This window comes from Melopsittacus undulatus, chromosome 8 (genome assembly GCF_012275295.1).
Source record: "Melopsittacus undulatus isolate bMelUnd1 chromosome 8, bMelUnd1.mat.Z, whole genome shotgun sequence".
Taxonomy (NCBI): Eukaryota; Metazoa; Chordata; class Aves; order Psittaciformes; family Psittaculidae; genus Melopsittacus; species Melopsittacus undulatus.
In genome coordinates, this window is record NC_047534.1 from 33,148,086 (window position 1) to 33,162,995 (window position 14,910).

The 14,910-nt window shown below is 37.6% G+C and overlaps 1 protein-coding gene across 1 annotated transcript in view; it reads right to left on the minus strand.

Moving 5' to 3' along the window:
* Positions 1–14,910, minus strand: part of HECW2 (HECT, C2 and WW domain containing E3 ubiquitin protein ligase 2) — a 109,132-nt gene that overhangs the window by 19,248 nt on the left and 74,974 nt on the right. The window contains exons 15-20 of the mRNA XM_005145564.4: positions 12,516–12,618; positions 11,416–11,512; positions 9,676–9,759; positions 6,587–6,696; positions 2,579–2,699; positions 373–486 (exon numbers count right to left, since the gene is read on the minus strand). Of these exons, the coding sequence (XP_005145621.1) occupies positions 373–486; positions 2,579–2,699; positions 6,587–6,696; positions 9,676–9,759; positions 11,416–11,512; positions 12,516–12,618 (629 nt within the window). The remainder of the gene's footprint in view (positions 1–372; positions 487–2,578; positions 2,700–6,586; positions 6,697–9,675; positions 9,760–11,415; positions 11,513–12,515; positions 12,619–14,910) is intronic.

A 14,910-nucleotide genomic window follows, 5' to 3' on the forward strand; every position in this document is an offset into this window, starting at 1 on the left:
ACTCCAACAAATGACAGCTGTCTTTGAACAAGCACTGGAGATATAATGTCAGCACTGACAGAAAGGAAATATTAATAACATGAGAAAGTTGTTTATTTTTAATTTGCTTTCCCAGCAACATTCTAAAACACGCACCAACTATTGTGAAAATTCACATAAACACTTGCATTACTTCTGCAAAGGCACGACACATTACATTTCACAAGGCCTAAAAAGTCATCTTGAACAGCTGTATGTTCTAGGCTTATGTATGTGGCATTTCCTGAATGTAATCCTTCCTCTTTTCTCTTTAGACCACAAGATGTCTGGTGAAACAGCAGCTGCAAGACACACAGAGTTTGCAGATCATGTTTACTTCCCTGTTCTACTCACCCTTCTTCCCCAACAAACGTGACATAGAGTTTATTTCTCTGCAGGTCTTTTCTTGAGTAGCCCATGATCTGGTTAAAGGCATCTTCTAGCAAGTGATCTCTCCTAATGATTAATCTGAGGAGCAAAATAATTTTGAAATAGCAATTCATTAAAATGAACCACAGTTGGAAACATCTATTTACACTGCAAGGTAACAGGGTGACTTCAGAGAGATACAAGTTTCTGCTGGATAGTTTGATACCAATCAGGCAGCTTCTGACTGTTACTCTACGTCCTTCAAGGATCTACTTCAGATTTCAATAAAATGTCTCTCATACAAAGAAGTGTTCTATTTTTTTATACCCTGGTTCTTCAGGCTTCAGTGGGAAATGTCCTGAAGTGGGCATTTTCATCAAGTTAAAATCCTTTTGTAAGGCTGAGTCTCTAAATCAGTCTTTCTGTAAGCAAGAATCTAACTTTTTATGTAAAAAGCAATCTCTTAACAAGGAAAAAGATAAAACGATGGGAAAGTCACTGAATGGTAACTCCAGAATCACACATCCCTACATTATCCCCAGTGTGTGATGGGACAATAAGTGTAGGAGGAATGGCAACCGTTTGTCCAAAACCAGACTGAAGGTTCACATGTGAAAACATAATGTACCTTCTGAAAGAAAAATTGTGAAAGTGAGGGAGTGTCATCAAGATCTAAAATAAGAGGTGAAAGAAAGCTCCTTACTAAAACATTTTATCTGCTGCCGAAAAAACCCTCTTTAATTAGTTTCCTGAAGTGCAGCTTGCTTTACATTCAAATACTGCTGTATGCGTGCATTTTATCAGTCAGACTGAAGCTGGGAGCTGCTGCTGCCCGCAGAGAGACAGCTTACCTCTCCACACAGCCTCTTGCAAAGCCCTTGTAGGCCTTACTGCTTGTGCAGAGATCAGTCAGTGACTGCACTGTAATATCCTGCAGAGGACATGGAACTGGAAAGGCCAAGTACTGGCAAAGCACCTGAGCAACATGAGTACCCAGGCACTATTTAAGTTGTGCTGGGGTCTTGGTTTGAAAAAAAGGAGCAGATCAGTGTATGCCTGGGAAAGGAACAGAGAACACTTCTGTTCAAAAATCAAGCTGTTGTTCTTAAAAATCCACACTGTGATGGCAAACAGGTCAGGACAAAAAGGCACAAGAAATGTAATGGATCTTAAAGCTAGCAAATGCCATCTTCTTCTACCAGCTAACTGCCCAAGTATTCATGACAAAACTTCATAGATTAACCTCTAAGTGTTTGTGATTTCATTGCATTACAGGCAGAAAATGTTCAAGCTCTGCCTCTTAAGTCTGTCTAAACAATACCATTTTAAACCCATTTCCGTTGTGGAAAACTTTTAACAAGCCCACAGAAATGAAGTCTAAGCTCTGCACCAATTCTTGCAAAAAGTGACTGGCTGGGTGAAATAAAACAAAACAAAACCAAATCCAACCACTCAAAATACCTACCTCCTATTCTAACAGAAGAAATGGTTAAAAAAGTTCTAATGCTTCATGGCTACTGTGAGAGCATCAAGCTATGAGAGTCTGAGAGCTGGCACAAGACTTGGTAATTTACACAATTATGAAAGTATTTTTTGCTGATGATCCTTAACATGCATGAAATCACTCAATTACCAAATAAATGAAGGAGGGAAGACCTCACTCCAAGCATTCTAGCATTCAGAGGGCTGAAGTAAAAATACTAACAGTTTTTTTAAGGTAATCCTTAGAATTTAATAACATTTGACTTTATGAGTCCTCTTTACTAAAGAGGACTGTGATATCAAGACAGGCAATTATGTACAAGAGATAGGCCTATCTATTTTTTTTCAGTGGAAAAAGACATGAGAAAATACAACTGTTTGTATCATAGCACATGCTGTAATGGAAGAATTCAGATGCCTCTTGTTCTGCATGCCTCTTCCCAAAGTGCTTTTTGGCACTGTACCGGTAAGACTGTTTGTATGAAAATATAGTTAGAGGAAAGATAGAAGAAGTGCTCAGAACTTGCTGTATCCTCTGCTATGAATCACATGCTGGCACTAAGTCTTTTATGACAGGCTTTGTATTTCCAGAAGTGCAAGGGTAACCACAACATCTGCATTCCTTCTACTGGGAAGAAGCTTGTAGATGTGTAAAGCAAGGCAAGCTGCCTGAGAAACAAATCCAGTTTCATGAGATTCTTCAACATACTTCAATTTTCCTGGGCCTTGTCCATATCCTTTAGTCTCCAACTTCCTGTAAAAGTTCCTCAGCTTGGCTTCAAAATCTCTTTTGTAAGGAGCTGGAGCTCGGGCATTGGCACGCTGAGTACCTGCAGGAAACAATAAGCAAAGAATGAGCTGTAGTGACATGAACTGATTAATGTCCCATCCTCTTCTGAAAAGACTCAACAGCAAAGGCAGGGCACGTGTTTGGTTTGGTCACCTTTATAAAGAGTAAGAGGCCGTGTACCTTCAAATCTGCTTTACATCCAAGACTTTTTAGTTGCTCACTTCCAATAGTATCACCTTTCTAAAGTAAGTCTCAAAAGAGCAAATCAAGGTCAATGCGAAAGATGGTTTAAAAACCCAGCATGATTGGAAAGATTTAACATTTGTTTGTCAAGTACACTTTATATCTAACCTTTAAAACAGCTCATGAAATAAATGTTCTGCTCTGTCCTGGTTTTAATATTATCAGGAAAAACAGGAACTCAGAAATGAAGCATAAACAGACTGCACTCTGCTGTGCTCTGTTGAATACATTAAGTTGAAGAAGGAAGACTATTGGAATTTCCCTAGTAGAAGTTTTTCACTGGGGAAGTAAAGGGGAAAAATATTGGAAGAATGAAAAGACTGTCATTTCAGTTTGTGAAACTTTTCACAGGTGCCTCCAGGCACATACATGGTGATCATCAATAAGTGAATTTCTTTTAAAAAGAACTGGTTTTTAAGAGTTAATGCCTTAAAAGCAGGGAGAGATGAGATCTGTATGCCAAAGAACTGGCATACCCCCACATCTGCATGTACAAGTCTAGTATATACAAATTAGGTGTTTAGTCAGATCTGTTCTATATATTACAACCATTAGAACTTCCATTGCCTCCCTGGATAAATTACATCAATTGACATGACTGCAAGACAATGTGCCAAAGAGGCAGCTAATCCTAGTTCTTTTACATTCATCTTCTCACCCCAAGTTCTTATAACATTAAATTCTTCCCTTGCAAGGCTGTGTAGACACCCCCCGAAAAAAAACAGAGGTTGTTTAAAATTTCTCATGCCCTACACTATACATAGGTTGCCAACAACTTATGAGCAACTGGTGGTCATCTAACAGGCCCATAATGCACTGGAAATTCAAATGAACAGTTTACAAACACATATGTAGGTTTCTGTCTTTCCTTATGTGAGCTTTCTTTTGGCTCACTGTATGAAGCTAAGCTAACAGAGAAGCATTTATTGCTGTATGGGTAAAGGCACGAGAATGTAACATTTCAGATTATGAAAGAGAGAGAATATGTGTTTGTTCAGTCTGTGGGCAGAGATGAGGGGAAAAGAGAGGAGTTTGCTTAGCCACAAAGCATATGGGGCTGACGGAAAAGGCAATGAGCACATCCTGCGGAAGTGGCTGATCAGAGCTGATCTCTCTGCAGAGATCAGGAGAACAAATGAGATCAGTATTAACAGTGAATGCCATTTACAGGTCTGTAAAAAACCTGTCTTGACCACAAAGACACTTGTCACTTCTTCTAGGCTTAGCATGACATGTAGGAGGAATAGAAAAAGTCAGGGAATTCTTACAGCCCCAGTAGGAACATGCAGGACCCCTTCAGAAAATAAATCATGGTCATTAATCTATACTGGTTATCCTCTTTAACTGAGAGCACCAAGGGCTTCTAATATTCAGCTGAATTCTCTAGAAAACCCACAAACTTGAAACTGTAAACAGCCTCTCAATTAGTGGCCTTTTCCCACTACTTTGTTTATTCTGCTTTGGGTCAAAGTAGGTACAAAAATGTAGTCACCAAATAAATGCAAAAAAAAGCATACTTTAATCTTAACCCCTGAAGGAAGGTTTTGCTGTGAGAGAATCTGGTAACACATTACTTCACGGTTCAGAAATCAGCAGTATATTATTCTATCAGCACATGACAAGTCTTCATTGCAAATCAGAGGCATATGCCAAGAAATTCCTGGGCAATTATAATGATTACTTCCGCCTTGGGAACAAAAGATGTTAATGGAAGAGCTAAAAAACACCAGTGATGTGATCATACTTGATTTTAAAAAAGGTTATATTCTAAAGCAGATATAAAGAGCAGCTTCATGACTATTCATCTTTCCCAAAAGAGAAAGTACAACCGATTGTGACTGATGTGAACAATGGATCCTTAACATGCAACCTCGTGCAGTACAGCACAGCCACTTTAGCTGACAAAAGGGACACAGAGCCCTCACAGAATCGATGGGCTATTTACTGCTTCTCATCAAAAAAGTCATTTGTACACCAACACAAACATGCATACTTGCAAAATGACAGGGAGATTCAATGCTCTCTATATTTTTCTATGAAATAGAGATTACAATTTTTAGGAGAAAGGGACTAAACTCATCACTGCTTATCCTTTACTGTGTGCTGCTACTTTGAGGAATAGATGAGAACATTGCATGTTAAAGACTGAATGCATTTTGGAATTACTTTGTTGGAGTAAAGTCCTGCTCAGCTTGCTTTGGTGGATGCAGTAGTAAAGAAGAAATTTTAACTCTGAAAGCCAAATCTGTCAAGTTTGCAGTTGAAAATAAGATGCACATATGCAGATTTCATTCTTCTTTTCAACAAAACAGTTTTATCTAAACCATATCTGTATCAAAAATATCAATACATGAGAATATTATATTTAGTGGCTTTGCAGAATGTCATAAGATCATTAAGGTCTTTGCACAGTTTCTCTGAATAGGTTCTACAGAGGTCCTATGTCCAGCAGCAGGAAAAGCTGCCACTCAGGATATATTTATGAATGGTTTTAATCAGGTTTCTTGCAAAGGTTTTTATGACTGTGGACTGGGAAATGCCCATAAAAATCACAGTACTTTTTCTGATAAAATTTTCTTTATGTCTGGAACTACCTGGAGTTGCTCACATTCCAAATGTTCTCTATTTATCTATACTTTTGTTCTCACATTTGTAGAGATCCCCTTAAGCCACTTTTGATTTACTGCAGTGATTTTTACTTATGTATTATCTTCTTGATAAAACTAAGAGTAAGGCTAATTGCTCTACTTAGCCTTCAGAGATCAAATGGAACTGGTCACATGCGACATAGCTTAGTTTTGACCTGCAACTTAGTTAATATGTGAAATATCAATTTAATTCCATTATGACATGTATTTCCAGACAGCTGCAATATGCTATCTGTTGAACTCATGTTAAGGGATAGCAATCTGGCGTTACATAAATTTATTATTGTCCCAACGCCCCATTAACACTTTCATTTTAATGCACAGTTATTAGATCCATATGTCTAAGTCTCTAGGCATCAGGATCCTGGCACAAGCAGTCACTTAAGTTGTTTCACATCATTGAAAAACAAGTTTGCAAGTTTTACAAGTCAGAACAAAATCACAGTCTCTGAAGTTGTAATACACCAAATCTTTTCTATTAGCAAAACATCTTCTGAGCCGAAGGCAAAGATTCAACTTTGACAGTCAAATGCAATCACACTTGTTCCCTTTGCTCAAACACAGGACTAAATAAATGTTTGTTTTTGCTGGAGCAACAGAACTTAGATCTTAAGAAATTTGGAAAGTCATTACATGCAGCATAATATAAACTGCATTATAGGTGCATTATCTCTACTGTACTATCTTGCAGATACCATCGTACTGAAGGTACTACCCTGACAAGCTCACTGATCACTCAGAAGGTACTTTAGCTTATGTAACTTTACTCATCTAAAATTCAGGAACCACAAAGGGGAATAGGTTATAGCTTCCCAAGAACAAGTTCTTGGCTTTATGCTGCCCTGAATTTCAATTTGGAAAGCGAACAAAATATTATAGTCAAACAATTATTCTGTTACTACTATTCTGTTATTATTATTGTTCTCTGACTTCCGGGAAGGCAGCTGGAGTATGCTCCTGACTTTACTGACTTGGAACAGATCCTTAGCAAGTACAAGAAATGGTCTTGCACAGAAGTAGTGCCAGAGCAACTTACCTGGAGAGTTCTGAGGCGAAGACACTGGCGAGCCTCTTGGGGACTGGCAATAACTAGGATGAAGTAAGGCATGTGGCGGCACATATGACATTATCTCCTCCTCAAACAAGCTGGTAAAAAGGAGCACAAGAGAAATAAAGAGTTTATTTCTTGAATGGCATTTTTCACTTTCTAGGAATAAATCTCTAGTTACTAACTTGCTTTCTTTGGTAGTCACTTGACTATTTCCACTATATAAACCTACAGTGCTACAAAATATTTTATTGCCATTCCATCAATCAGACCTCAAAAGTACTGGAAAACAGTGATTACTACTTTCGGGATACACTCCTATATATAATTTGGTATTTGTTCTCAAGGTTAAAATATAGTTAATCAGCCTTTAAAATTTGTGTTGTGTTCCCACCTTTTTTTTAACTTGTGTTCTCATTACAAAGGAGTCAATAACCCTAAGTCACACTTGCATAGAAAAAAGACCTGCAATACTGCACAAAGAACAAGACAGAGATAAAGATCCTAAACCTCAGGGATTAAGAATCACATCTGAACATGTTGAACATATTGAACAGTAGGCTGGTTGGCATAAGTTATTTCATTTTACTTTCAATGCTACTATCATTGCAGAAACAGGTATAACATCTAGCCTGTTCAGGTTGAGTTATTTCGTGCTGCATGTATTACTGACACACAGCTTTTAAGGGAAAAACAATAACATTTTGGCACGCAATCACTGCATCTTTGTACAGAGTCTGAGTATGTATCAAAACTTCAATCTTTTTTCCAAAACTGACATAAGAAAATTGAAAAAGAAAGTATCTAATATCAGAATGAACCTGATATCAAAGCCTATGTTGTATGTTAAACACAACACAGGTAAGAACAAACTGCTGACATACAAAAATATTACTTTCAGATGTTGAGCTGCAGAAAGTATCACAAGCCAATCTATTGCTACAGAGCTCAGTGATACCAATGTTCAAACAAAGGCTGTTTCTTACTAAGTTTGTTCAGTAAAAAAATACCTAGAAAAAATTTGCATTATATTTTTTTGTTTTAAATTGTTATTTTGTAGTAGTTCTTTTTATATTCATGACCATGCAGGCTTTCCTCCAAGTTACACTTTGCTGCTGAAAATGTGATAAAATATAAACAAATATTAAATCTGGGATGAAATTAAGAGGTAAAATGAGGATTTGTGTTGTATACCAAACAACACGTTTAGAAGAAACTGAAAATTATTTTCACTTAACATCTGAAATAAAACATAATGCCATTCTTAGAGTATTTTTAAAAATGTGATGCTTTGTACCTTCTTCAGTCCCTAAGTGTAAAGGGGTTTGTTTGGTTTCAGTTAGCTACAATTTAATAACATGCAAAAATACGTATGGCATTCCCAAGCAATAAAAATATCAGAATTATTGATGCTATCCAGTTATTTACTACATCTCAGAGTGCTTTACAGGACGTTTATATCATTCCCCCTCCACCAGCTGAGGAAACAGAGGCATGGAAACAGGTCTTCCCTAAGGCCAACCAGCCAGCCAAGCTAGACACAGAAGCCAGGTGTCCTGAGCCCCAGGAAGACTGAGTCATCATAATTAGAATGCAGGGGTTTTTAGGGTTTTACAGAGAAGGGTCATGATGACACCCTACTAGAAGATACTGTTATAAGTAAAAAGCTACCACGACTAATTAATGGTAAGAGAAGAAATTCCATCATCTCAGTACACCACTTATCCCACCTTTGATTTTGAACTCGTACCTACTCACAATAAGCTCACAATAACTCAGTCCAGTTTTTAGGTCTGACATTCAACATTTTAAGAAACTAATGGAGACATAGATAACATTTTCTCAACAGTACATCATTGGAGCAATGCTACTGTTAGACTATTAATAAAATGGGGAAGAAAATCCTCACACAACTCTTTTCAGTTATGTTTTTTTTTGGGAAAAAAAGGTAGATGAAGAGAAAAAATCTGAAGAATATGATACAGTTATCCTAGGGACACACTGGCTAACACTCTAATCTTAAAAATTACTTACACTGATTACTGCTTTTCTACAAAAGAAAGATTGCAATAAAAATTTTGAATTTGCTTTCTTTCCACTAAAAAAATGATCGTCAGTCTTTGCTGTTAACACTACAGGGAACAAAACCCAGTCAAAGAGTAGTGAGAAAATCATTCATGCAATCTTTATTCAAAAACAAATAGCTGAAGCCAGATTTTAATGTGTAAACCCTGTGTCATCTGCAGATAGCAAACCAAAACTCTTACTAAGGTTTTTTAAGACACAATATTTGCATTTTAAATTAAGTTTTAGCATGGCTTTAAAATGAGATTAATTTTTTTTGAAAGCTGTAATTAATTCAGAGATTTAGGGACCAGAAAGGATTGTGATTATGCAACCTGACCTCAAATACTACTCTTAACGCCAAACCTATTTCACTAGATTCAATTTCGTGAATTTCTTGATGCACTTTATGCAAGGGCTTAATTCTAGCAAAAAATCAGCCTGATTTTTTGACTTAAATAGTTCAACAAAAAATATTAGAGAAGCAATTTTGCACTTTTTGAAAGCTGTAACAGTATTTCCTTTATTAAAGGGGAAAACGCTTGACAGCACAGTGAAGAGGCAGCAAAACATGAAGGAGTAAAAATACATCTCAAGTATAAACATTCACAAATACAGACTTCCCAAACCATGGAACTAAACAGACACATTCTCTCAAAGAGGTCTAAACTGTATCACCTAAACATCAGAGCTGAGTGCAACAGGACAATAAAAGGTGATCTGTGCAAAGCCACATAAATCACAAGCACAACACTCTTGCAGTCGCCTTTCCTCAGACAGAATGCTACAATCCATCACTCCTATGAAAAAACATGACCTCCAACTCCCATCTAGAAACTGAACGTGATGAAAATAAGACATCTGATCCTTGAGTTCTAGCTCTCTCAGCTGCAAGTCCAAGTACTGAAGGGGAAATTTATTAGATCACTAAATCAGCGAAACTACTCACTGAAAGGCTCCTCAGCAGCTGCCACAGCATATTCCATACGTGCATCAAAAGAAGCAGTGCCTACCTGAGTAACATGACAAGGTCTGCATCACTGGATAAACGCACTAACCCAGGTGTTCCCTCTGTCCGGATAAACTGGATCTTCTCCCTGTGTAAGCCAAAATAGATTTCCAAAATATATTTTGCAAATAAGGCACCAATGTACACCACAGCAGCAATAAAAAGTACTGGGTATATCATAAAAACCTCAGAGTTATGATTCTGTTTTTCAGAAACCATTTTTTACCCCTGCCACACCATGTCCATATGTATAGCAAAATATTACAACTAAAAAGCTAAATTGTTCTGAGGCATGATTCTCCTGTTGCCCTCATCTCCTCATTGCTGAGGCTGTTTCAGGTAGTGCAGACAGCTGATCAGGAAAAAAAAAACCCCAAGATTTAAAATCAATCCTTCCAAGTTCACCCTCGCTGTGTCCCTCAATTCAAAAGAGGCTGAGCCCTGCAGGAGGACATTACTATTCTGAAAGTGAACTGATTAAAGAGGTACTGTCTGCTCTGAACCTTTGTACAAATGCAAGCCACACATTACAGTGCATACTTGTGATTTTAAAAGCTAAGGGTTTATACCACACTGCATTTAAGATCTCTTGCAGAAAAACCCTTGTAGTATTTCCCCCACTCCATCTCACCCAAGCACACACCCTTCCTATGCCCGATTTGACAGGTTGAGAACTGTAGAACTTTATTTTCCTCCTTTTCTCTGTAATTTCCAGAGAACTGCTAATATATAATTTCAGGTTTGTCAGCCAGGATTTATTTAGAGGCTTTAAAAACAAATCTTTAACATAGAAGCCTCATCATAACCCTGTTAGAATGGGAAACTGAAAAACAGGGCAACTTCTTGAATTTTGTGAACTTTGGTAAGATGGCAGGAAAAGGAACCAACAAGTAACACTGTGAGAAGGGAAAAGCAATGCTGTCTGTTATGCCAGCCAGTGTGGACAGGCCTCTGGAAGACAGAGCACTGCACTGGCAGCTCTCTGCACATGATAGACCACAACCATCAAACCAGAATTTTTCACATTTAGTGTCCAAAGAAGAGCAGATATGGTTATTTGAGTCATAGTCACTAATATCCGAGTTATTTTACACCTAAATATACAAACCACAGTGTTTGGGGGGGGGATACACTCTGAGAGAGTTCTTGCCGCTTTTGGAATTTCACTTTTTATCATTCCTAGTCTCAGCATACAAGGGAGTTATAACAACCATACCACAATCAAAGATCATCCTTCATCAGATCTCACTGGACTAATCAAAGACCCGCAGATACCCATTTTGGAGAAACACTCAAAATTCTTATTGCTACAGTACTACCTCCAAGGTCATTAGGTCAGGACAGCCTTTCTGTAAATGTGCATCGAGAAGACAAGGACAAAACTAAATGCCATCCTGCCTCATGCTCCCAGCTGTACACATACTTAAATGACTGGGCACGTTTGCCATGCCATCCAGCTGTCTTGGCACATTTTGAAGACATGAGCAAACCTCTTACACCAGTTGTTCCAAATGTTTTCTTGTAGGTACCTTTATTTGGTAATAGCACATTACCTCTCTTCCCCTCAACCTTATTTTAGGGAGTTACAGAGAAATACAATAAAGAATTACTTTCACGGCTTTATGAATAGCTCTATGAACATCTATAATCAGTTATGTTCCACTGCCAATTTTGAAGGCAGAAACTAATTCCAATTAACATTTAGTCATGGAGTGGCAATTGCAAGCTTCAGGAACTTCATTACCTGAGTGAATGATTCCTGGTAAGATCTGGTTGGCGCTCTTGTAGAATTTCAAAAATATTGGGCTGCCGCAAAAATGCAACAATCTTGTCATTGTAAGCTGAAAACATCAACAAAAACACCATGCTAAAACAAGGAGATACCAACAGACAGGACTGCAATCCTTCTCAGATCAGTAATGACAGCAGACTTCATCTTTGCAGTTTTAAGTTTAGCAGCATTGTGCTAATACCTTTTCATGTAAGGCTATCAGTTGTACTATCATTTAGGGAACACGCCTTTTGACTATGAACCAGATCTCATTGTGACACATCCTTGACACTGTAACAGGTCTAATTCTGCTAGCAATTTCTGTAATATTTTATCAGTCATGCTCTAAATTAAACTAGAATATTCATTGTTAGAATAAAACTGCAGGGACCTTGGTTTTCACAGCACTGAAATCCATTCTCAAACATTAAAGAGTCATTGGAAAAACCCGGATCAAATTCTCACTGCTGAGCCTGCAGTGCATGCATACTATGTCCATGGCAAGGGGAAGGATTTAAATTAGCAGAGATTTTCAAGTAAACATGCCACACTACAAAGAGCCAGTTATAGTCAATCAGATTAATTTATCTTGGTTTAGCACAATGTAACAGCTGTTTGATTCAATAAGCTAAATTCTGTTCTTGGTGGCACAGAAGTCGGTAACTTTGTGTGTATGTAACAGAGAACATAAATTAAGCTAACGACTAATTCCAAGCTGATTAACACTTTCTGGAATCCTGCCAAAACAGATGCTCAGAAGTTGTAAAAAAAATCACTGGGAATACATGGAGTCCAATTAGGACACAGCTTGGCTCACTGTCTTCAACTCTCACTGCATCAAGTAAGTGAGCTAGGAAAGTGTAACTTTTACATTGGTTATTTGGTTCTGCACGCTTTCAGTGTTATTCCTGCAGACTGCAACTGAACAATTGGGAAATGCTGAGGGACAGAAGTAATCATAACAAATAACAACTTCCACCCACCCCAACAAAATGTAAACCCAGCAGTGCATGCTGACATGACACACTTGGTCATGGAGAACTTCTCTGAAAAGAGGCCAGATGCTGACATACCCACTGGAACCACGTCCTGGTACTGAGCTCTGCTGACTGTATTAAATGTGCTAGATGGTCGTGGCAAAACTGGTGGTCCTGAATGACGGGAGTCCTCTCCGACCTGAAAATGCATAAGTAACCACAATGACTATCTCTGTGCCAGTGTACATACTCAGATACATAAAAGTGAGAAATCACATGGCTTAAAACGAAGCATGTATGTAAATGCTTTGCTGGATCACTGTTCCCAGTAACCACTGCAGCAGAAATCAGCTGTGTTGTATGACACTCATTAGGAAAACATTATTTAGTATATCCTGCCTATTAATATCAAGAATCAAAACTAATTGAAAGTTTATTGCTATTTTTAAATAATAGTCCCATTCTGCAAAGCAACTAAAAAATTCAAAGTAGGATTCTTTCAGAGGGACTTCAGTACTTCAAGGACATCTTTATCTATATCAAAGATTCTGAAAATCAAATTCTGTTCCTTCAATATCACCTCTATTACCTCTGTGCATTAATGGAGTTTCCCTAAATCTGAACTGTAAACAAGCTTGAGGCTGAAGCAGGAAGATAAGGAAATGAGTACACATTCAGGCAAGGCAAACAGATCCAAAACTGGTAAAAATATGTTTCCTACAATCATTCTGTAAAACTGTTCTGATTTTTTTGTGTTCATCTTCTGGGATTACAACTGTTGCACATGAACATGTTTTAGGGTAAAACCACAATGTGAAATTGTTCCTGGTTGCATTTGTGATGTCTGGGCAACTTCTGCATTCTTCTAGCTTTTGAGGCTTCAGTCATTTCTACAGTGTCAGTATTTTATATTTGGTTTATATAAAACATTTTGTTCAACCTCTTTCTCATCCTGCTGGACCTTTGTTTATTTCTCAGTTCCTTGGCCTACATGTAATGGTTAGCATTTGAACTACACTTCCAAGTTTCAGAGATCTCTAAGACATCTAACTGCAAGATATCCAATAGTTATAAATGTTGTTTTTAAATACAGTCTCTGAAATCACAAAGAAGCAAAAGTCCTGAGATATTGCCCAAGACTTCTGTGCTCTCTGATAATGCCCTCTCAGAAAAATGAAGAATGATTTCCTGTAGGCACTGTGCTGGAAAAGGAATGACATTATTATTAGCTCCAGCTTCATGCTGCAGTTCAGCTTTAGCTACAAAGGCATTCCTTACACTGGTTAACATTTGCTTTAGAGCATCTCTCTGTAAAAAATGGGTCACTGGCTTCAAAACAACGAAGTTTGTGGCAAGGCAAATCCAAATAAAGTATTTTCAGAGTGGGTTTTTTTTCCATTAAATATTAATCTTCTGCAATAACGTATAGTATCTTGTAGCAAATGTAGGAAGAGCAGCTGCAACTATGCAATACTTAAGTCATAAGCACATAAGAAAAAGTGGTGTTCAGACTCATACATATGCACATAACTAAACATCACATAATTAATCCTAGAATGCAAGTACTGCATTGAATTGCTATGTTTGAGATACTTACCTGGAATTATATTTCCATTTAATTCAAGTTACAATTATATATGATGATATAGGGTATGGTACATGATATAGGATAGCTACACTTGTTTGGCAGTATTGACAACTTCAGCAGACCTAAATCTCTCTATTTTAAGTGCAGGACTTCTAAATGCTGCTTAAAGAAATGTAATTTCAGTGTGTATTTACTAAAGTTAAGAAAACAAATATTAACATATATAAATCAGTCACAGCCAGAATACTTGCTTTAACCTACTAAAGGTCTAAATAGCTATATGAAGACATTTCTAGCTTCTTTGCCTGCTGCAAGACATCACTGACTACATCACATTGCTAAATTGATGGAAAAGGCTATCAAAACCATTTGTAAAATATACCATACACTGGTGTGTGTCTGAAGTATTGTGGGTGACTAAATCACGTTCACACAGGATGTAACAAGATATGCAGCCAGTGGTATAGCACTTGCTGCAGCTCAGCAGAAGCCCTGTTAGAGAAGTGGCAGAGAAGATTCATGCCTGCTCTGAAACAGACCTCTGTCAGAACTTCACCTGCCACCATGAGCTATAAGAAGCATAAACCAGAGCATTTCTCTCACCACTCTAAATTGTATTATCTTTAATTCCTGGCATGCAACAGCCCTCCCCTGAGAAGATAACTTACAGCCAACAGCATAGAGGTTAAATAAAGTACAACTAAAGTGTAAGTCATTGTACATAAACTTGCTCACAAGCAAAAATAAGTTACAACAACAATACAGAAACTGCCAGTGGAAGTGATCACTGTGAGAAATCAACAAAACAGTTTTTTCCATGTATTTCTATTTCTAAAGCAGAGATTAAATATCTATGCAAAATGCATTTAACAGTCTGGTAAGTCTATATGTGTTCAGATATAT